General features: G+C 36.1%; 1 protein-coding gene across 3 annotated transcripts; it reads right to left on the reverse strand.

Moving 5' to 3' along the window:
• Positions 1-1,598: 1,598 nt before the first annotated feature.
• LOC126822111 (alanine--tRNA ligase, cytoplasmic) lies at positions 1,599-24,618 on the reverse strand. 3 transcript variants are annotated; one of them, XM_050550865.2, is made up of 23 exons: positions 24,440-24,618; positions 22,967-23,520; positions 22,198-22,386; positions 21,453-21,598; positions 20,769-20,960; positions 19,690-19,834; positions 19,354-19,499; positions 18,559-18,667; positions 16,968-17,006; positions 15,692-15,803; positions 15,185-15,318; positions 14,746-14,884; positions 12,612-12,775; positions 12,042-12,158; positions 10,839-10,976; positions 9,805-9,945; positions 8,512-8,579; positions 7,907-8,015; positions 7,326-7,436; positions 5,169-5,288; positions 3,656-3,736; positions 2,452-2,550; positions 1,599-1,802 (listed from the first exon to the last, which is right to left on the reverse strand). In XM_050550865.2, exons 2-23 carry the CDS (start codon positions 23,105-23,107, stop codon positions 1,626-1,628), a joined length of 2,817 nt encoding a protein of 938 aa, XP_050406822.2. In that variant the 5' UTR covers positions 23,108-23,520; positions 24,440-24,618; the 3' UTR covers positions 1,599-1,625. The 3 variants fall into 3 exon arrangements, with proteins under 3 accessions (XP_050406822.2, XP_050406839.2, XP_055959190.1); XM_050550882.2 differs by lacking the exons at positions 16,968-17,006; positions 18,559-18,667; positions 19,354-19,499; ... (4 more) ...; positions 22,967-23,520; positions 24,440-24,618 and adding an exon at positions 16,840-16,888; XM_056103215.1 differs by lacking the exons at positions 1,599-1,802; positions 2,452-2,550; positions 3,656-3,736; ... (8 more) ...; positions 14,746-14,884; positions 15,185-15,318 and having other exon boundaries at positions 16,840-17,006.
• Positions 24,619-24,886: the final 268 nt, after the last annotated feature.

A 24,886-nucleotide genomic window follows, 5' to 3' on the forward strand; every position in this document is an offset into this window, starting at 1 on the left:
CTTTTAACCAAATATAAAATAGATTCTATTTTCATACTTTTGTTTTTATGATGTTGTTCTTCCCTAAAACAGGAGCCACGTTGGCTCAGTGAGTATGGCGCTTGTTCACTAACAAGGAGGTCCCTGGTTCGATCCCAGAGTAAGTTCCGCAGGATTTTCCTGTCTGGTATCCATCAGTTGTTGATGCTGACATCAGAACTGACACAAAAATCTGGGTCTGAATAACTTCACTACCTTAATACACAAAAACACATACTTACGGAAAAACAGCTAATGGGCGACATTTTGAAGAGTATTCTCTCAACGGCCAAATAAATAAGTACCTGTTTAATTATCCATGAGTATGCGTTTTTGTGTATTGATCTATCCAAGTTACTAAATGCCTCTAAAAGATTATTCACTACCTTAGTTGTTCCTGCTGATCACATGCCACAAAGTTCTGTGGACTGCCACATCTACATTTATTCGGTTCAGTCAGATTTACCTCATCCTGGGGATCAGTGTCATAAAATGTGGTACATCAACCCATAGGAAGATGATCACCATTTCTATTCATCAGACTCTGTTATCAGCTACTGAAATTCATTGTCCAAATACCAAAAACTTGGCTATCTGTTTTGATGGACCCATTTTTGCCTACAGAACCCTTTGATGTTGTGAATCCCTAAAATTTCCCAGAGAACACAGCACTAACTGGATGGCCAAACTGGATGTCAGCTTGATAACTTACTGGTCAGTCGATTTTTCCGGTGTGGTTCCCCTTGTCAGTGGTGCAGCCACAGTGCCTCAGTGAGTGAGACATTTTTGATACTATTGTTGACCCAGAAAGTTCATCGGGATTTTCCAGGGTGGTTCCCCCTTGTCAGTGGTGCAGGACAAAGTGCCTTGCAATGGACAACATATAATTGTTCGGATGGGATGGAAATCTGAGGTCCCGTGTACACATTGGTGTTCACATAAATGATCCCTTGGCATTTGGAATTCAATATAAGATAAGGCCATAGCGCCGATTTCCGGGCAAAATTTCCCTCATAGCACACTGTATGGTGTATGCCTGTCTTCATTAACCCAGTCGGAGCAGAACATTAGCTTGATTGGGGCAGAATAGCAGGACTAATCCCCATTTCATTTCCTATCCAATATCCTCTTCACCAGTCCAGTTGGGACAGAAAAGAAGAGTGTTTATCTCCATTTTATTTTCAATCCAATATCCCTCTCCATTAGTCTGGTAGGGGCAGAAAAGCAGGATGTTCACCCCTATCCGTTTTCATTAATCCGGTCGGTACAGGAAAGGAGGATGTTAAACCACATTGTCTCCATTAGTCTGGTAGGTGCAGAAAAGCAGGATGCTAATAACCACATCGGTCTTTACTAGTCTTGTAGGGGCAGAAAAGCAGGACATTAACCCCCAAACCCCATTCATCTTCATTAATCCGGTTGGGACAGGAAAGCAGGACATTAAACGCCATGCATCTTCATTAATCTGGTTGGGACAGGAAAGCAAGATGTTAAACCCCATTCATCTTTATTAATCTGTTTGGGGCAGAAGAGAACGAAGTTCAACCCATTTCACTTCCCATACACAAAAATAAAACAAGTAAATCTCAGTTGACTTTATTAAACTGCTATCTGTTATTCATGATTAAATCAATTAAAGTATTTTGTATTTGTTGTAAGCTATCTGATGATAGAAGAGTTTTATTTATAATACTATATATTTCTCGATCACCTGTAGACGACACTGGGGATATTTTCCCTGATATCTCACTTTTCTTTAACTTGCTATGAAAATCTTTGGATTTCTGTAAATGAAAGAATATACATAATTACAGTATTCCACTACAGCTGATGCTTATTTATCATTATAATAAAAAAACCTTTATAGCCCATTTATCCCATACGCTAGTCCATCTATCTCATACGATTACACAACTTTATAACCTATCCTTCCCATATGACAACACAACTTTATAACCCATCTATCCCACATGACATCACAACTTTATAACCCATTTATCTCACATGACATCACAACTTTATAACCCATCCATCCCACATGACATCACAACTTTATAACCCATCCATCCCACATGACATCACAACTTTATAACCCATCTATACCACATGACATCACAACTTTATAGCCAATCTATCCACATGAGAGAGAGAAATGTGGTTCACTGTTCACTAGACACAAATTAGGTCATTTCAGGACTAACATATGCTTCAATTTTATTTCAGTAATTTGCTTGAGCTGTGGGGTTTTTAGCATTGGGAGGAAACAGGAGAAAACCCAAGAGGTTGGACGTGTGACTCTACAAGCTGGGAATTGAACCCACACCACTAATGATCCAACGTGCACACATTAAACCATTCTGCCACCCAACCTTCTTATCCCATAAGACAACTTGATTTTAGGACTTTAAAATATAAATGAACAAAGAAACTTACAGATGGTAGACAAATTAAAATCAAAGATGGACTGATATGTTCATCTGACATCAGAATTATAGGCTTTGATATTTCTACATCTTTTATCGACTTCGCCACCTAAAACGACACAAAGATATATTACTGGGTTAAAGATGCATTAGGTAAGAGCTAAATCTGTCTAATGCAGGTCTTTGTTTTGGCAACTCTCTAGACCATCGGATGGCTGAGTTTTAAATGGATTTGAACACATGCAAAATTTTAAAATTCAACGATAAAATGGATCAACGAGACTCAGTCTGGTTTGTTGCTATGATAATTACCAATCTACACTATGTAAACAGTCATAACTTTGCCCAGAATAAAGTAATTTGAATAAATTTTCAATATATTCATTTTTCATTATCTGTTTTTAAACTATTATAGCAAGAACGAACAGCTCCTCATCTAAATCTTCAATAATATAATGCATCTTTATTAAACAAGATGAAATTAAAGAGAAAATGTAAAAATTGTGATTGACCGGTAATCTAAGACACTTTTTCTAAAATGATCAAGGGTATCAACTATTACAGTAATTATTAGTGATTTAAAATTGGTTAGGTTCTTTGGGGCATCTTATAACAATAAATATGAATATCAAAGAGATCAGGTAATAGGTTCTGCCATTAGAGTTTTTTTTTTAACAAGATGTAATAACTCTGGGCTTATCACAAACATTGAAAGGCTGCTTGTTTTGCATTAGTAATGAATTGCTGATCATGAACATATATAATGTAAGATTTAGATACAGAGATGATAGTTTAATAATAGTTAATAATAGATAATGAAAAAGGAATATGTTGAAAATTTCAGTCAAATAACTTCATACTGAGTGAAGTTATGAATGTTTAAAGAAAAGCGTAGTATCGATTTCATTGAGTATATAGTAATTTTTATCTAATTTATGACTGTCAATTACTAAATGCCATTTAAACAACATATACTACTAATGCCCAAAAGAAAGTATACACACTAAAAATAATGACTCAGTTTTATTTTGATTAAAAACATTTAAAAATACTTTACTGGGTTTGTCTCTTGCGTCCAAACTTAATATTTCTAAGCAAAATTAAAAAAGCGAAACAGATTGACATTGTACCCAAATGGCGCATACGATGGAAAACGACTTTGGTTGATGCAGCACAAAATGCACAGTGTATACTTTCTTTTGGACATTACTCACCAGTTTTATATCATTTGTGAGTAGAGTTGTGATGATTTTTATATTTTTGTCAATCTCTGTACACAATTCACTTTCAACAAGCTGAAATATTGACAAATACAATAATACGTACTGGTATATACAATTTATTTGTAATCTTTAAAATTTCACATTATGTGGGACCTGGTCATCAACATAAACTTTCTGTAGAAACTGGTTACCAGGTCCCATTCTATTAAAGATGCAATATGTAAAAGTTAGATAAAGAGCTGTCTGTTTATTTCTATAATAGTTCAATTATAGATAATGAATATAATATTAAAAATTTCTGAGCGAAGTTATGTACGTTTTAAGCTTTGACAAGATCTAGCATAGATTGTTCATTATCGTAGCAACGTTACTTGGCAACCAAGACCTAGCCTTGGTTATCCATGTTATTGTTAAATTTTTAAATCTTGCGGGTGCTTTAATCCATTGAAATCTCAGCCATCCATTGATCACATGAATCACAGGCTTGTTATTCATATAAATGTCTAATCAGTAATTTATATAACATTCGAAGCCAAATGAAAGACCTGTAAATGGCAGATTTAACTCTTAGTCTTACATAATGCATCTTTAATAAAACACCCATAACAGTAATGGACACAGGAGGCTGGTGACCAATAACAAAAGTGTTAACACTTCATGATCCATTTAAATTTTATATAGAGCTGATTTGTGTTCAAGTATGAAAGTTGCCACTCAACAGAGTAATATGAAATGAAATTAAATGAAAAGAGGTTTCATCTCCTATTTTTCTGCATCAAATGGGTTAATGAGACAAATCTTGACTGATTAAGTGTTCTTTCCCTCTTACTCTTATTCAAATTACAACTGCCTAGGGATCTTTTATGTGCACACCGAACCTCATCTTTTTTTAAATCCTATCCGAACGACAAGACAGTGTTCCTTGCCAGGCCCTACGCAGGAAAACCAAGGAATTTCCTAAACAAACAGTAGGATTGAACCTGCTACCTCCTGAGCCAGTACCAATGAGCAACTGAAGCTCCCTCAATATATCAAATTCTGCATGATAAAGATAGAGAGAAAGAGAGAGAGAGAGAAATGGGGTTTAACGTCCACTCGACACAAACTAGGTCATTTCGGGACTAACATATGGTTTAATTTTATTTCAATAATTCGCTTGCGCGTAGGGGTCTTTAGCAGTGGGAGGAAACCGGAGGACCCGGAGAAAACCCACGCGGTTGGACAGGCGACCCTACTCCTTGTCCTGTACAACCGGGGATTTGAAACCAAGCCAGTTGGAGAAAGAGAGAAATGGGGTTTAATGTCCACTGACACAAAGGGGTCTTTAGCTGTGGGAGGAAACCAGAGAACCTGGAGAAAACACACGAGGTTGGACAGGTGACTCTACTCCTTATCACATACAAGCGGGGAATCAAAACCAAGTCACTTGACTCAGTGACAAGACCTTATGACCAAATGCGCACCAAAACCCCTAGGATAAGGGGTATAAGTTAAGAGCACTTACCTGTGTTACATATTTAGCTGTTTGTTTATTTAATTCTGTTCTAATAATAGACTGTAGTTGATCAACCTCCACTTGATAAACATCTCGTGTGACTTTAGGTAGTAATTCTAGTCGTAACATCTGTAATTATACATCAATTCTTATATCAACAAGTACCACAGTAATACATTAACTAGGAAACGAGTATAACGTCATTGCAGCCATCTTGAAATAGTAACATCATATCAATTGATGCGTAATTGACCAAAGAACATGCATGTAAACTTTCAATTCAATCATACTTGAACTACGGAAGCCTTCAAAAGTGTCACCCCAAGGGAATCACCCAGGGCTCTATAAAAGTTGAGTGTACCTGCGCACACACTTGAAAATGTGCCTGCAGGGTCATACTGAAAGACAGGGATGTAGCCAGGATTTGGTGCGTGGTGTAAAAATATATTTGGCGAGCGGAGCGAGGGCAAAAAAATTTTGGGAGGGGGGCGTGGTCTTTTATGAAAATTAAACCCTTCTAGGTGTATTTTCAGAGCATCTGCTGCCTTTTGTATTTGGTTCAGTGCAAATCAAATTTCCATTTATATATTCAAATTTTACCAAATTCACTTAATTTTCATCAATGATACAGGGATCTAAAAACTTTTTGACACCACCCGACCGAGCATAAAATTGTCCCGCCCCACTCTGTTTCTCTGGATAGATAAGTTGAGGACCTTTCGGTATTTGTTGTTTTGTTGTTGTTTTTTTCAAATATTACTTTGAGATTAAAAATTAAAACGATTCTTAAAACGGTGTTTGTGTTTTATTTGAGTACAACGAATTATGACAACAGGTAGATATTGATAATTAAAACACGTATTATTTGACTTGTTTGTAAAGTTGTTGTACGTGTCTCACGAATATTATTATTATTACAGTGGAATGAGAATCAGGCAGAAACTGAGAAAGCTCTCATCGTCCTCCTAGTCCTACTCTCGGGCCGTAGCAAATCCACGGTCAACACAGGTAAGAAAAAAAATAAGAAACATCGTGAAAATTTGCAGGCACGTGTTGGACAATTACGACATTCAAACCTTTAACATTGGAGTGCCGTAAATTGGTCTGGGTGACCTATTTACGGCAAATAAACAAATATAAAGACCGTAGAATAATTGTAAAATGAATAGACCTAGGCCTACACATCTTCTAAGTATAAATAAACAAAATACCAATACATCTTTCTTTAAACTAATTTGGGATGATAGGGTCTACTACGGCACACAAAAATAAATTATGCCGTGACAGACATGGTTTGCGTACGTCAGCTTTTACCATGGCTTTGCCGTTTAATTGCTGTGGTAAATTTTGAGCGCCGAGTTTGTGTACAGAGAAGGACGAAGGGGTTTAAATACGACTGGGCGGCTTCCTTCGATTTTTTCTTTGTGCTGGGTGGCAAAAAATAGTGCTGGGCGCAGGCGCCGCCCGGCGTGGCTACATCTTTAAAAATGTGCCTGCAAAAAAGTTTTTTTTAAAGCAAATGTGTCTGCACACGCTGTGCGCATGTGCGCGGAAATATCGATGCCTAGAATCACCCACCAGGACAAGAAAATTACCAGGCGTATGGAACCAGTTCCTGATTCACAAAGTCTCACACTACTGTCTTAAATGATGGGAATACTGAAAAACTTCTATTCATCTGGGACTAACATACATTTGTTTTAGGCTTATATGTGTCGTGTTAGGTTACTGCTTATATATGCCATGTTAAGATTATTGCTTATATGTGCCATGTTAGGTTATGGCTTATATGTGAAATGTTAGGTTATTGCTTTTATGTGAAATGTTAGGTTATTGGTTATATGTGCCATTTATATGTGAAATGTTAGGTTATTACTTACTTATATGTTACTTTGCTTTGGACAGTGGCATTTCCTACAACCTTTCATCAAATATGAGAAGAAAAAATTGCTCGTTATAAGTATATGATTTATAACTTTTTCATTTGTGGTTAGTGGCCATGTGCCCTTTTTTTTGGTAGATTAGGCACATGTGGAACATGAGTGGCATTCCATGTGTGTCACAAATCATGCAAAGAATTCCAGTAACTAGGTCAAACAAACCATTTTGGCTTAGTGAGAATTACTTCCCTTTATTTAAAAGCATAATGGACTCGGGTACACCTACCTTGTAAATATCTTTAAGATCTTGAGTCCACGTTTGTGACCCATGTAGAGATTTGACGTTATTTTCTAATTGTGTATATTTTTCCTCTAATAAAGCCTTGTTTTTAGCTGCCTGAATCAAATATAAAGATAGATATTCACATAGAGAATACATAGACAAGTATATAACTATACCCACCATAACCTGGGTATTATTTAATCTTAGCCCTAACTTCTTTCACACTTATTCAATATTTGTTTCCCCCCTACCCCCATCCTCCTGTCATATATAGAATATATATAAACCGTACCTAAGTAGCTCTGTCACCAGTAACACAGATAGCCCTCTTTTTACCTAGTCCCGCCCCCCCCCCACCCTCATGTCCTGTCATATACATAATATATAGAAACCGTACCGGCGTAGCTCTGTCACCAGTAACATAGGTAACCCTTTTTTACCTTGTCCCCCACCCTCACCTGTCGTATATATTAATATATAGAAACCGTACCTGAGTAGCTCTGCCACCAGTAACACAGGTAACCCTCTTTTTACCTAGTCCCCCACCCTCACCCGTCGTATATATTAATATATAGAAACTGTACCTGAGTAGCTCTGTCACCAGTAACACAGGTAACCCTCTTTTTACCCTGAGAAACACCAGATAATTTGGTGATACAGAAATCTATAATATCTCTTGTATTAGTCACATGTCTACAAATAAAACATGATAAATAAAAAGTCATATTTTATATCTCTGATCATCACTTAATCCCTTGTAAACAACAACAATATTGTTCAAGTTGAATCTCTAAAAGAGAAAGTAAATATTTATGTAACCCAGGAGTCGCTAACCTATGGCACAAGACACCATGGACAATTCCAAGCCGCACATTGAACCATTCCTAGTGGCTCACTGAACCATTGTAAGGAGCACATTGGACCATTCTAAGTGGGTCATTGGACCACTACAAGCAGCACATTGGACAAATTCGGAAGTAACACATTGAATCATTCCATGTGGCACACTGAACCATTCCGAGTGGCTCACTGGAGCACCCCAAACAACTCATCGAACAATTCCATGTGGTGAAATCAAAACAGAATCAATAGCCTCATTAAGTTAATAATGTTTCTTAATCTAATCTTTTCAAGTTACATGGCACATCAGAATATGGCTTCAATTACAAACTGTAAAAGTAAAACTTACGTTCCACAACATAATTCTGTAGAAACATTATCTCCTATCTTTATAACACTCACTTCATCAGGATAAACCTATAATAATGTCAGATGGTGATTACTATAAACACCACTTAACAAGTTGTGAATAACCTTAAACACACGGTTTATGCTAGGTTCCCTCTATCCCGATTCGTGCTACCATTGAAATCATAATTTTAATCATTGAGTAATCATGGTGATCCTATCAGGTCTTATCATATATTGAGGTCAGTTGTAGCAATCGTGTTGATCGCATTGAAACGGGGTTTAACGTCCAGTCGACACAAACTAGGTCATTTAGGGCCTAACATATGGTTCAATTTTTATTTCAATAATTTGCTTGCGCGTAGGGGTCTTTAGCAGTGGGATGAAACTGGAGGACCAGAAGAAAACCCAAGATGTTGGACAGACGACCCTATTCCTTGTCACGTAAAACCTGGGAATCGAAACCACCCCAGTTGACTCAATGACAGACCTTATGATACAATGCGCACGTAGCAGATTGTAGACTCAATAGGGACAATTCTATCGTAACACATCGCACGACAGTGAGATAGGTAGTGAACACAAGAAATAAAAATCCTGATTGTCAACACAGGGCAAAATGTCTGTGACATCACCAAAGGTGGGAACTCGAGTCCTGCATCATGCAATTTGACTTGAAATCTTGAAATATTTATCGCGACTCGATTCGGCAGTCAGGACAACTGGCAACTTGAAAGAGCGAAGGACTCAAGTTATGGTAGTGTCATATCATTTTTTTTTTTGGAAGCCTGTGACCAGGGTTGTCTTCCATAGTTTTGACACGGTATGGTGTCATAATACTACTTTTCTTTGATAGTTTATGTACTTTTTGGATTCAGAGTCTCGCTGTGTAAGTTGAGTGTGTTTTCTCTGGGAACTACTGCTTTCATAAGAATCGTCTCTGCTTCAGGACTCAGGAATGCCAGTCACATTGGCTTGCTCCCCTGGTGAAGTCTACATAATATTACACTAATTTGTCTTTGTTTTTGACTGGCCAATATTTTATTCACAGTTAACTGCACAGGACAGTTGTTGCATGGTCGAGTGCACACATTGGCGTTCAAGTAAAAGAACCCTTGGCAGTTGGAATTTGAGTAGGCCATAGCACAGCTGTCTGGGCAAAATTTCCTTCATAGCACACTGTATAGCATATACCCGTCTTCATTAGCCCAGTCGGAGCAGAACAGTAGGACATTAAACCCTATTTCATTTTATTTTATTTCACTTCGTTCAATTTACCGTTATTGCGTCTTACCTCATTTTGAAGGGAGATAACTCCGGGTATATTCATGGCTTGTGATAAGGACATAACCTGTCTCTCTACAGCACAACCATCTTGTATACATTGTTTCACTGTATCTTCTATTCTACCAATATTCTCTAAACTTAATGTACCCTGTAAATATTATTACATCCATTAACATACTACACTCTTACTGTGTAAATATCGTGATCCGTGGTGACTCGGTGAAGAAGGAGGCCCCGGGTTAGATCCCGGTGTTAGCCGAGAAAGTTCCTGCAAATATCATTACTGTCCAAAATACACACTCCAGCATAATAATGCCATTCATTTATTACCAATGTATTTTGGAAATATTACTTGACTACTCTATGGTGATGCCAATCTATCTCCAGACGTCAACATTGATATTTTTAAAATTGTTTACAAATATATTAAACATACAAAATGTTTTACCCCGTAAAATACAACCTTGGGGTGAGGAATTTATTTATTTATTTTTTTAATTTATTTATTTTTTTAAAATCTTATTTATTCATTTATTCAAAATTACTTATCTACTTATTTGTACCATAACTAAAATACTTTAATTAGTCTTTGTCTATATCATATATTAATTGAAATTGTACATATATTAAACACCCAAACCAGAAGGAAGCAAATTAATATACATTTAAGCGTAAGCCTACTTGGTTTTTGTAACCTATTCTTTATGCCTTTATATTGTATAATATTCTCGAAATAAATAGTGTTTAAACCAATTATCATTACACTGATACCCTGTAAATATCATTACATATATCTCCACATTACACAAATACTCTGTAAATATCATTATATATCACATTACACTGATACCCTGTACATATCATTACATATCTCACCACATTACACTGATTCCTGGTAAATATCATTATATTTATCACATTACACTGATACCTGTAAATGTAAATATCATTATATATCACATTACACTGATATCCTGTTAATATTATTACATATATCATCACATTACACCTCGGTTTTAAAACAAATTATTGTCAACTTACCACGGATGTCAAATCAAAAGATAATTTATCAGCCTGGATGTCGGAACCATTTTGTTGTGCATCAACCAGTATTTTCTTAATGGCTGAATTCAAGAGATGTGTAGCAGTGTGATTCCGCATATGGTTTTTACGAGCATCCTGTAAAATATCAAATCTATAAATTATTTTTTCTGGCACTGTAATTTACAATATTGTCGTTAATTCCACCCAGGATTGAAATCTGATTCTCCACACTGAGGGGATGCTTGATTGTTAGTCTGGAACATTCCCAGAACTTAATCCTGTCCCAGTTCTATCAATCCTACCCCAGTTCTATCAATCCTGTCCCAGTTCTATCAATTTTGTCCCAGTTCTATCAATCCTATCCCAGTTCTATCAATCCTGTCCCAGTTCAATCAATCCTGTCCCAGTTCAATCAATCACCTGTCCCAGTTCTATCAATCCTGTAACAGATCTATTAATCCTACCCCAGTTCTATCAATCCTGTCACAGTTCTATCATTCCTGCCTGTCACAGTTCTATCAATCCTGTCACAGTTCTATCAATCCTGATAAATGAGGTAGTGTGAGTAGAATCATGAAATAATTAAAAATAGCAAATATTGTATAGCTTTTATGGTTGATTCAGATATTTTCTTACTCAGTTGGGGCATGTGCTGTAGAACGAAATCCACTTGAATGTCCATTATTCATGGGATGGATAGAATACAGTTCTGAACCTTCTTGGCAAACAGCAGACCTCCTGGGACCCCAACTTTGAATGCTGAGTTTAAAGATACATTAGTTAAGAGCTCAATCTGCCCATTGCAAATCTTTCTTTAGGCTTCAGATGTTATAGAAATTATTAATTGAGCTTTATTTACATGACAAGCTCAAAATCAACTCTGTAGACCCTCGGATGGCTTGGATACAGCTTGGATGTAAACAGTCATCCATTTAACAATTAAATGAATAAACGGCTGACCAACTAACATTTACCACTAATCACGGACGGAGACTGTCGATGAAAGGACTGATAATCGAGGGTACTGTAGCCATTGAGAATGTTACTTAATAATCGCGAATATGTGGGTGGAGTTATCGTCTGTCAATCAAACAATCAGCAATTCTCGGAGACGTTGCAGAGACAGTTGATGCCTATTTTTGAATTGTTATAGCAAGAATGGCCAAACTCCTAACTAATGTATCTTTAACAATATCATACCTGATTAAGAAGAAGTTGAGAATCCTCATCCACCAGAAGATGACCTTTTGTGACCTTGACATTGTGTAATATATAACCTTTATACACCTGAACATCTGTAATATCACCTTTACCTGTCTAAAATAATAATATAAACTTTATATACTGGTCTAATAAGCATGACAGACATATGAAAGGAAAGACAAACTCAAGAACTAAACCTGTCTATTGCAGGTCTTTCTTTAGGCCTGAAATGTTATCTAAATTATTAATTAGACATATATTAAATTATCCCGACCATAATCAACACACAATGCCATCATTAGCCTATAATATTTAGTGAATTTGAGTCTGTATTGTAATGGATGATTTAACATAAATATGGATAATTGAGACTTTGTTTATTATCCTACCAACGGTAGTAATGACAATCAGGCTAGCCTTAAATTGAATCACTAATATCTTGGTTCAAAGTGAAGCAATCTGATTGAAATTTTCAGTATATTCTGTTCTCATTATATATTCTTTAACTATTATAGCGAGAAGTGTCAACTCTTTATCTAATCTTACAATATTGGGTGTAATACCAACCTTAGTTATAATCTGACCAGTATCTGAACTCTGACCTCCACTCTCTGCATAGAAGTTTGTTTTATCAACAATAACATAACCAGTGGTGCCCTCTTCTATTTTCTTCGTTAAGGTCCCGTCACAAATCATTCGCTTTATAGTAATTTCCTGTACATTCTCAAACTCTTGAAAAAAAAAAAAGCAATGTGTCTTATTCTTACTTGTGTTATGCAGTTTGCTATGAGGGAAATTTTGCTCGGACATTGTCATTTGCGCCGACCTACTCTTCATTAAATTCCAACTGTCAAGGGTTCTTTTACTTACACCACAACGAGTACACAGGAACTTGATTTATTTTCCTATCCGAAAAACTGTAAGCTTTTTCATGCCAAGCCCCATGTCTTGTAGTGTAGAGAGTCAGAACCATAAAGATAAACAAAATGAAGATAGGATTTTAGTAAGTTAATGAAATGAGTTTTAACATCTTACATTGCTGCACCGACTGGGGTAATACAATCTGATTTAAACACAGATCCTATTTCGTTTGTTTTTTATAGTTCAAAATTTCGTTTTACTTGTCTTTACTACACTAGGATCTGGAAGAGTTGTTATCATTGACGTGTTCTGGATGATGTGAGGGATTAGCATTAACTGCATGGAACAGTGGGTAATCCACTGGAAACATCAATATGATTGGTTAATCAAATATCTGACATCATAGGGTCAAAAGCCGCTCGTATGACCTCAGAAGCACCCCCCAAAACAACTGGTCAAATCTTCATATAGTGTAGGCCATCAAAAGTATATAAAACAAAACGAAATATAGGGAAATTAAACACGAACAGCAGTGCTAAGGACTACTCTTCTTTCAATTTCCAACTGTCAGGGAACCTTTAAATATCTTTAACGATTTTCCTAGCTAGGCCCTTCCATCCCGAAAATCTTTCTCAGCTAACAGATGAACCAAACTCGGGGTCTTACAGTTTGTTATCATCAAGCGCTATACTCACCGAGGCACCATGGCTCCCTCCTAGAAGGAAACTCTGACTAAACACTAAAATAAAACATACCCAAGCCTGAAGATTAGACACCTGTCACAGACTTGGTCACACAACATTTTTATCATAACATATATGTTATAAACACAAAAACATAATATGGAACACAATTACTATTTTAATTAAAGCGAAGTTTCGTTGAGAGAACCCTCAACGAAACGTTGCTTTAATTAAAATAGTAATTGGTTCCATATTATGTTTTGTGTTTATTATGTATGTCAATTGCTAAATGCCGTTCAAAGAAGATATTCGTCAACATATATGTTATGTAATAATTTGTGTCTGACAATGTCTGTGATATGTGCTTAATGACCAGACTTGCGTACATGGCTCTAGGACAATTCGTCCCTAAACAATTCGTCCACGGACAATTCATCCCCATACAACTCCTCCCTGAGGACAATTCGTATCAGGACTATTAGTCCCATGGGACTATTCATCTTCTAGGGCTATTCGTTCCCGAACAATTCGTCGCCATGGACAATTCGTTGCCATGGACAATTCGTCGCCGAACTATTCGTCCCCTAGGACTGTTTGTCCCTGAACAACAATAATGGTAGTTCCATTATCAAAAACTTAATTAATCTTTACTTTTTATCCTAAATCCCAGTTTTGATTCTAGTTTTACATTGTTTTACATTTAGTATTAATTCTAGGCCTTAACTTAATGGTTCCTAAAGTTTTTTCGGGCTGATTTATATGCATGTAGTAATCAGTGCACCGTTTGTGAGTTAGAGAATCTTTTATCCCATCACTATGAGTATTGTCCCTGTCAATACTGCACTTGACTTATAATCAATATGCATTATTGTGCATGATAAAACAATGTAGACCAGACATCAGTTAGTTTCAACTTATTCAATTTCTTTAGAATAGATGTTGATCATAATTAGGGGACGAATAGACCTAGGGGACAAATTGTCCTCGGGGATGAATTACTCAGGGATGAATAGTCCTAGGGAACTAATTATCCCGGGACATATTGTCTGGGGACGAATTATCTGTGGACAAATAGTCCTAGGGGACAAATTGTCATGGAACGAGTTGTCAGGGGACAAGTTATCCGGGGACGAATTGTCCTGTAGCCGCATACATACCATATTCTCTATCTTTTGATGTATATCTGTATTTATAAGAATCGTCAGTCATGATTTTATCACATCGTAGTTTCTCTAAAATATCAGCATTCAGCGTCTGTTTGTCTGCTGCTAGATCTGGTGTATGACCGGAACCATCCTATTAAATATACATAAATAAAGTTCGTTCTTAAAGATGAACTCAGCAAGAGCTAATCTGCATATATATTACAGGTTTTTCTTTTGGCTGCAAATGTTATATAAATTATTAATTAGACATTTATCAACATGACAAGACCACAATCAACACCCTAGTACATCGGATGGCCAAGATTCAAATGGATTGGAACACCCACAAGATGTAAAAATTTAATATTAAAACAGATAATCGAGACTTAGACTCGATTGTAACTTTTAAATCATATTATATTTGAAATGCATAAAAGGAATGTATAACTACCTTTTTACTCTCTAAGATTGATTCAAAATCTACTTCATCTACTTGTAGGTTTCTGTCAGCAGCCAGATCTAATATAAGATCTATTGGTACATGATAACCATATCTACCATCATGTAATTCATACATTATATTACCTGTATAAATATAATGCATGATAACCAAGTCTACTATCATATTACCTATATAATACATGATAACCATGTCAACCATCATGTTACCTATACATATGTAAAATAGGTTATTTATAAAACTGGGAGTCACACATTGGCTCAGTGAGAACGAGTGCGCTGTCATTGAGTTAAGTGGTGTGTTAAAAAAAAAGCTGCGGTTTCGATCCCCCGCTTGAACGTGACAAGGAATTGGGTTGCCTGTTCAACTTCAAGGGCTTTCTCCAGGTACTCCGGTTTCTTTCCACTGCTAAAGACTCCTACATGCAAGCAAATTATTGAAATAAAATTGAACCATGGGTTTGTGACCTTCTGTCTGTCTGTAAAAGTATCAACCTACCAGTTAGTTTTTTTATATCACCTTCTCTGTTCATCATTTTATTAAAAGCTTTCGTTCCTTTTTCTATATTTCTTTTATAATTATCTTCTGTTAGTGATATTACATCCTTGATCTGAAAATAATAAACATATAAATATCACCATCTTTAAAATAATAACAATAATCTTTTGACTAATATACCTGTTAATTTGACATCATTGATTTATGAACAAAAAACTTTTATAAATGAAAATATTTGCCACAAACAGATCAAAGTCGTTCTTTTATATACATAATGTTTATTAGTTAGTTAAAATTGTTAGCAATCAGGCAGAAGTCATTAAGTAGGTGTTGAGTCACTAAGGTGTTAAAACTGTGATAATTGAATGTTATACACAACTATTGTCCTGGTTTGTGTATTCAATAGTGATGGGTGTTATAAATATACCCGCTTTTACACCAGTAGTGACATTTTTTACAGCTAATTACACACCTGCTAATTAATGATAACTGTATAATTTCTAATCACTTTCTATACATACTAAATACTAGTTTGGAATAATGATCACTTATATGATTTAATGATAAAAATGTTAAATTACTAAAAAGCCTAGTTTCATAAGTCAATGGTATTTGAATACATAAAAACAGGTTATTTTTTAAAAATAACTTTCAGTGGAATAGATAATAATTTGGATTAGTTTTAGTGCAATAGATAATTATTTGGATTAGTGCAATAGATAATCATTTGGATTAGTCTCAGTGCAATTTACTCAATGACAGACCTTATGATCTAAAGCACACATGTTAAACCTTTCGGCAACCCAACCCCCTTCTTATTTACCGACACAGATTTACATAAGCAATCTTGAACTACATCCTACTCATTTAAAATTTTCTATAAATATTCATCTGAATAAAATACTGTGTAAACTACGGACATAGTTCTAATAAAGAAATGAAAATGAAATGAAATAAAATAGGGTTTAACATCCTACTGTTCTGCACCAACTGGACTAATGTGTGCTATTAGGGAAATTATCCCCCGGACAGCGGCATTATGGACTACTCTTAATTTGAATTCCAACTGTCAAGGGTTCCGTTACGTGGACTCCCACGTGTACACCAGACCTTGTATTTTTGTCCCATCCAAGTGACTATACACTGACCTTGCCAGGCCCTACATCCTGCACCACTGACAAAGGGAAAATATGTCGAAAGATCCCACTGACGGAGCCACAGCAGCTCGCAAAATACTGCTTAAACCAAAGAGAATAAAACAGCTATATCATTTCACCTTTTGCTTATTCTTAGCTATTTCTGGATAAGTATCTCCCTAAAAAAAAAAACAACAAAAAAACATAATTAGTCTGATATAATAATAAAATTGGAAGAATGTTGTAAATGAAATGAAATGGGGAATGTCCTATTGTTCTGCTCCGACTGGGCTAATGAATATACAGGTCACAATTCTATGGAATACAATTACTGCTTATTACTGAGCGGTGTTTCGACTAGGCTTTTCTAGCTATTATCAAGCAATAATAAAGATGGGCATACACCATGCAGTGTGCTATGAGGAAATTTTTTTGCCAGGACAGCTAAGGGATCCTTTATGTGCACTCTATAAATGTGTACACAGGACCTCGTTTTTTTGTCTTATCTGAATGACTAGCTTAGGCAGCTATCCTTGCCAGGCCCAAAGTCCTGCACCACTAACAAGGTGAAATCACGGCGGAAAATCATGAAGTACTTTCTCAGCCAACACCGGGCGGGAGTAAACATACAACCTTCAAGATAGCAAGCAAGCATTTTACTCACTTTTCCACTATGGCACCAGAAAGAATGTTGTAATGAAAAGCATTGAAACAAGAGTTAATAAAATTGTTTTTTTTCATGTCACATCATTCTATCCAAAATGGTTCTAAATATAGTTTAAAGGAGCTAAATCTCTATTCTTTGGCACTTAGAAATGGACACAAATGGGTTGCAACACACTTAATAATGTATTATGAATGTATATAAACTGATTTACATTCAATTGTTTCCGTTTTTACTCTAATTTCAAATCAGTTATGTTTGGCAAAATATGTAAATAGTCCAAATTGAATGGCAGTCTTTGGTGTCTGGTTATTCCAGTCTACACTGGTAGTATTCTCCTGTGGGATACTGGAATGTTTAGCCTCGTTCATCGAGTCACTTCATTACAAATGGCACCCAAAAGCATTCTGGAACGAGATTTGTGTGCCAATTTTAAAATTTTCATTTTGTCTTAAATATTGAATATCATGTGCCCATCTTGTCATGGTAAGCTAACAACATCAATGTTGATTTAAATCAGTCAATAATTAGTGTTTGCAATGTTGAAGGCTTGTTTCCTTTAAACATATCTTATTGACATATATCAAAAGGATCAGGTCTTTTCATACATATTGTTATAATCATTAGAATTTTAAACAAGATAGTGAATCAATATATACAGTATAATTTAAATATATAACAGGTTCTTATTCATTGCAAGTATATATATCTGTAGCAACTTTGTTCTATAATAAACCCCAAGATTGTGACAAAATTAAGTACAGCTGTTGAGTGAAGAATCCATGGAACAGTACAAGCAAGTGTCCTGAATTAAACAACTTCATTTTCAACACAGTCTTGTCAACTTTATTGCTTGGGGAATAATTCTTTCAGATTGTTTTTCTTTTGTCACCCCCATCTTTCATCACTTACGACTTTTTGACCCCCAACTTTTATCACTGACAACATTTTATCCCTAAACATTTATCAATGACAATTTGCTTGCATGTTTCCACAGATTTTTCCACCCACCCTCATACTTTCAGTTTATTTTCTTGTGCTTTATAAATAATAATACTTGAACATACCAGACTATCAGAGACTTGATCAACAAGAGCTAATAGAAGAGTTTTATCACAATGGAAGACATCTATAGACTGCTGTATAGCTCGATGCATCACATGTCGTACCTTAGATCTGTAAAATTTGAAATTTAAATTACCTCTCCAACATTTTTCTTTTCGGATACTTGTCTTCATTAGCCCAGTCAGAGCAGAACAGTAAGACGTTAAACCCCATTTCATCTCATTCTTTTTTCGGATATAAAAGGGAAAATCACTTCAGCTGACCTAATTATGAATAAAGGAATATATATCTCTTAACCCAATAGCACGTAGACCATATGACACTATTGCTAACTAAGGAGACACTGTACTAGGGTAATCTACTGCCATTATATGGAAGTACAAAAGTGTATTTTCAATAAAAAGTAGGCTCTGCTAAAGTTCTCTTTTTCTCTTGTCTACATTCAATTGTGACCAGGCCCCGAGTTCAGAAAGCATTCTCAGACTTAAGTTGAGAATTTACTCAACTTTCAATCACTTTTTATGAAAAATATCTTTGATCCAGAAACACGAAACTTTGCAAATAGTTTCTTATTGATGTATTTGATACATTAAAACAACAAAAGTTTTATAAAGGTCTATATTTTAGTTAAAATAATGAGAACAATTTTGAATAAATTCTTAACTTAAGTCTGAGAATGCTTTGTGAACTTGGGGCCAAGGGTTGGTTGGTCGAATGGTTTAACATGTGTGCAATAGATCATAAGGTCTGTCATTGAGTCAAGTTGTGTGGTTTCGATTCTCATCTGGTAGACATACCCCAGCCCAACTCTATCTGGTAGAAGTCCATCTGCTAAAGTAGCTGATATCATTCTCATATGATCCGCTAGTATTCTATAGGCTGTATCTAAGCCTGTTGTATCGTCCGTACCAACTTTATCTCCATACACCGGTACTTTACTTATCTATCATATAAAAACATGTACATGAGCCATTTTCCTAAAAAAAAAAACTTCATATATGCCAATTTTGGTTGTTTATATTTATACTTTTATGTAAACAGAATTCAAAACTAGATATTTTTATTGGATATAGCAATACAACCAGTTTCTACACACAACATCTTCTTTTAGTGGAATAAATAGAACAGCTCACCTTATGTATAATATCAAATAGTGGAGTGAATAAATCTGTTCTATAATTAGATTTCGTTCCATGAAGTACAGCACACATTCTTTCTAAACCCATTCCAGTATCAACATGTTGATTGGTCAACAGATGCAAACGATCCTCAGATTCTCTGCAAATTAAATTAAGATATTGCTCACTAATAAAATGAAATGAAATGAAATGGGGTTTAACGTTCTACTGTTCTGCTCAGACTGGGCTAATGAAGACAGCCATATGCCAAACAGTGTGCAATGAGGTACATTTTGCACGGACAGCGGCGCTATGGCCTACTCATATATCGGATTCGAACGGCCAAGGGATCTTTTACGTGCACGCCAATGTGTACAAGGGACCTCGTTTTTTCATCCCATCAGAACGACAATACGGTGTCCCTTGCCAGGCCCTCTGTCCTGCACCACTGAGAAAGGGGAACCATGCCGGAAAATCCTGATGAACTTTCTTGGCCAATGGAGGATCGAACAAGGGAACTCCAGGTAAGCGATCCAACATCTTACCCACTGAGTCACTGTAGATCCCCTCACTAATTAAAGATCTGATGGTCATTTAAGGAATTGGGTAATCCCTTACAAAATACAGAATTGTTAAACTTGAATCTCTATAAGGAATATCAGTCCAAAGATATTTACAATAAAATGATCAATTGAATGAAGAATACCCGGTAAATGAAGATCAGGGATATTGCAAGGTAATAAAGAATTTACAAACAAATTACTGATTAGAAAAATATAATGGTAAATAATGTTAATTACGAGATACGTAAGAACAGCTGTCTATTCATTTGGATGGTACGAAAAACCGAGGTCCTGTGTACACATTGCAGTGCAGGTAAAAGATCCCTTGGCAGTTGGAATTCGATATAAGTGTAGGCCGTAGCGCCGCTGCCCGGGCAAAATTTCCCTCATAGCACACTGTATGGCGTATGCCCGTCTTCATTAGCCCAGTTTAGGAGCAGAACAGTAGGACGTTAAATCCCATTTCATTTCATTTCATTTCACGAGATATGTTCTAAATATAGTCCCCCCACCCCCCTCTGGTTAACGTACCTGTTATATTGCATAAACACCAGGTTCCATATCTCCACAACATCTGCTGATCCTGTATTAACCAGAGAAGCTCCTCCCCCTTTCCCTATATGGTCATAATGTATCTCGGTACATGGACCACATGGACCAGTCTCCCCCATATCCCAAAAATTATCTTTCATTCCAAACGGTAGGATGTGACTGTCTGGAATGCTGCAAGAATCCAATAAATTGTAATCAATTTCAAAACATCTTAAGCACTGAGAATAATTTAATGAATGAAAATAAAGCAAAATATTGAACACTTTTTTCTTGAAAATTTCAAAACTAAGAGAATTGGAATTAGAAATCTATGAGTGGTGAGTAGCCATCCCATAATTCCCTCATGAAGCGACTAGTTTCGTTCAGTTCGAACTCATCAGGCTTAAGTGAGATTGTGCGGATGTTTCTTTTTATATAGTCGTCGGGGACCGGAGCACAAAATGAGTCTTGGGTGGACCGCTGTAGTGCAGTATCACCAGAGCAACTACTTCCATTATTGATGGACAGAGAAACGGCTAAAGAAAATTGGAACAAGCAATAGTGGATGACTGACAGAGGTGACGACAACATACGACCACATTGCAATGTGGATGTATAAAAAGGATCATGTAAAAGAATATAATTTAACTTTGACCTGCATGGATAAGAATATATTCGCCTCACCCTAACTCTAACCAAATAGATCTACATTCTTCATCCGGTAATAAATTTAGAGCTTTTTCTCCGCTAAAATAGGTAAAATATAATCTTTCTGGAGGCAAGTGATAAACTTCTGTTAATAATTTGTACGCCATATTGCACGCTTCTTTCTGTAATAAATAAAAATAATTTCTACTGCATTTTCACATGAACAGGTACATACACTAGTACATCAAATCTACATCAAATTTAGACTCTATTACATCATGAATTCTGTCGAAGGTGGGTGGTGGGGGGGTTAACATCCACACTTGACCATTAGATCCTTTTTTCGGGACTAAAATATGGCGAGAGAGAGAGAGAGAGAGATGGGGGTTTAACTCCACTCCACACAAACTAGGTCATTTCGGGACTAAGAGAAAGAGAGAGGAATAGGATTCTGTATCTTATTCATAAAAACTAGGCCCTTTTGGGACTAAGTAACCTTGCTGCCATGATAGTTAACAACAAAATCTCATAAGACTTGGAAAGACTACATAATAATACATGTTCAGGGCCCAATCTAGAGTGTCACACTTCAAGCTCTAGCTGACTGGTCAACTCCTGGGTTTACTCCTGATAGGTTCCTCCAACAGGAAAGACCCCTGCATATGCGCTAAGATAATAAAAATGAAATTTAGACAACCTGTCTGCGATATCTCCCTCACTGGAAGCGGATGTTAAACAACAACCATGAATGTACAAACGATTCTAATCACAAAATATCTACCTTAAAATAATCACCAAACGACCAGTTTCCCAACATCTCAAAAAACGTGTGATGAGAAAGGTCATGTCCAACATCATCAAGGTCGTTATGTTTGCCACCAACACGGATACACTTCTGACTGTTAACAACACGTTTATAGTCAGCCATGACACTTCCAGGTGGTACAGCACCAAGAAATAATGGCCTAAACTGAAATAAAAAAGAAAATAGCCTACATAGTCAGAATATATAAATGGGCCATAACACTTCTTTCAAATGAAAGGACATGGGGTTTAATGTCCTACTGTTCTGCTCAGACTGGGATAACACTGGGTTCTTTTACATGCACGTTGTGTCTTGTCAGGCCCTCCATCCTGCAACACTGACAAGTGGAACCACGTTTAAAAATCCTGACCAACACTAGGATCGAACACAGGACCCCCAGGCTAGCGAGCCAAAGCTTACTCACTGAGCGACTGTGGCTCCTGTAACCAATTTATCAAAGGAACAAGAAACACTCTGAGACATCGAAGAACAAAATGTCTTAATATGAGAGAGATAGAAATGGGGTTTAATGTCCACTTGACATAAACTAGGTCATTTCAGGAAAAACATATGGTTCAATTTTATTTTATTAATTCGATTGTGCATTCGGGGCTTTCACAGTGAGGGGAAACCAGAGGACCCGGAGAAAACCCATGAAGTTGGACAGGCTACCCTACTCCTTGTGGGGACTCTTAACTACGCATTAACCATTCGGCCACCCAACACCCCATGTCTGAATACAAACCTGATTCATTCCAGCATTGGTAAAATATGTTCCTTCGCCTTTTTTAGGTATAACTGAAGAAGATGGCACAAATTTATGGTTTTGTTCATCTTTAAAATAATCTATAAAAACTCTGTCGCACCAGTTGACTTCTCCAGACATGCTTTAATCTGTTCATCTTCATCATGTGACTTCTGTACGCCGATTTTAAAATCACTCTCTGCCGGAGTGGCAGACGAAACATCTTCAGATTACTACAGCCGTCTTCTTACATCAATAAATACATTAGGCCTACAACACATTACATTTGGTACCTTATCTGATGTTAAATTGCTGATGTTTAAAATGGTTGGTTATGTGTTTTTGATAGCTTTAAGAGTCCTGTCTATGTTACACAAAATGCAATTGTGATACCGGTAGCACATTCCTGGTTTCTCAGCAACAAATTACCAGTCGTGTTCTCAGAAACAAACTTGTGCAGAACCTTGTTTTACTTCATTATTGCTTTTTTGTCAAATTTGTAATTTTTTTCATGCCAAAATAAAATGATGCAGGGACTCAAACATCTTTATAATCTAAAAAAAAGAAAAAGAAATCATCAGTTAATTACACACATAAGCTAATGTCCCGATGCACCATTTAGCAGTATAATATTGTGAAAGATGAATCTCTAATAATAATATCAGTCCAAAAATAGTTCATCCCTGTTCAGTATTTACAAAGATAATGTGGAATTGAAATTTAATCGATCTATGCTGGTTCGCTATGTAACCAGCCTGTCGTCTTTTTGTTGTCAGCGTAAATTTATTGGTAGGCCTATTTTTAATTCTATGGAATCCAAGCCAGGAGTTTATCTAGCGTTGATATTTTGATGTTGTTTTCTTAATTAAATATATCAATCTTAGGACATGTGTACATATTATTAGCGTTGATTAAGCAGTGACAAATCTGATATTTCAGCGAAAAAAGCAAATGGTACATCGGGACTTTAAAGTCTCTGAATGTCATTTGAGGAATTGTGAATCTTTTGCAAACTACAAGTACAATATAGTGAAGGGTGGATATCTAGCTAATAGCAATATCAGGGGGTTGGGTGACGTGTTTGATCACAATTAGGTCTGTCATTGAGTCAAGTGGTGTGGTTTCGATTTCCCGCTTGTACGTGGCGAGGATAGGGTCGCTTATCCAACATAACTTTAAGTATCGATGTAGGTTATTAAAATTTTAACTTTAAACTTATGAGGTCAGTAATAATAAAGGGACTGTGGCGTCTTGCAAAATTTCCACACATCCAAACGAATAACCCACAAACCTACTTTTTGTGGACAAGTAACCGTAAATACAGCAATTTTTTTTTATTGGCCTTAGCGCTTAGGTAGATCTAAGCCTAACGCTTAGAAAATTTTGAATACTATTGCTTAGGCCTATGCTTATGAATCGATTCATGATGAAATTTTCTGTCAAACTCAAGACATGCCATTTTCTGATTTTCACCTCAAATGTCACTGAGATCTTTTTGCAATTTTGTCAATGTCTGAAATCTATAGGCCTACAGCTAACAATACAGTCAATTTTTATGACTTTAACTATGATCCTGATTCTCTTTCAAATTAAAAAGTTGCATGTATGAAAACTTTCTATGCCATTCAACTTGATCTTGATTTGTAGTGACACACTCCATTTATGCAAGGGAATTAACTCCATTTATTGCCCAGAAAAGTTTTGATTGGCAGGTAGGTTCTAGAAGGCAAAACTAAACGAAAAATATTTATTCTTTTATTTCATGTTTTAGTTTTAGACCAATCCATCTATGCTTATTATTTATGCATGTGAATTATTATAAACTGGAATATATGTAGTGGATATTTTAGATAATAAATTAATTGATGAGAATATAAGAATTGGTACAAAATACGCACGAGATAATTTATCGATTAGTTT

The sequence above is a fragment of the Patella vulgata genome, chromosome 1 (genome assembly GCF_932274485.2).
Source record: "Patella vulgata chromosome 1, xgPatVulg1.2, whole genome shotgun sequence".
Classification (NCBI taxonomy): Eukaryota; Metazoa; Mollusca; class Gastropoda; family Patellidae; genus Patella; species Patella vulgata.

Bases quoted from the DNA above. Each gene is read 5' to 3' on its own strand.
- LOC126822111 (XM_050550865.2), bottom strand. From the start codon at position 23,107: ATGTCTGGAGAAGTCAACTGGTGCGACAGAGTTTTTATAGATTATTTT. The intron at 8,016-8,511 runs GTAAGTTTTACT...TTTTATTTGTAG, and splicing joins ACAGAATTATGTTGTGGAAC to ACATGTGACTAATACAAGAG. The intron at 1,803-2,451 runs GTAAGTTTCTTT...TTTCATTTACAG, and splicing joins TTTTAATTTGTCTACCATCT to AAATCCAAAGATTTTCATAG.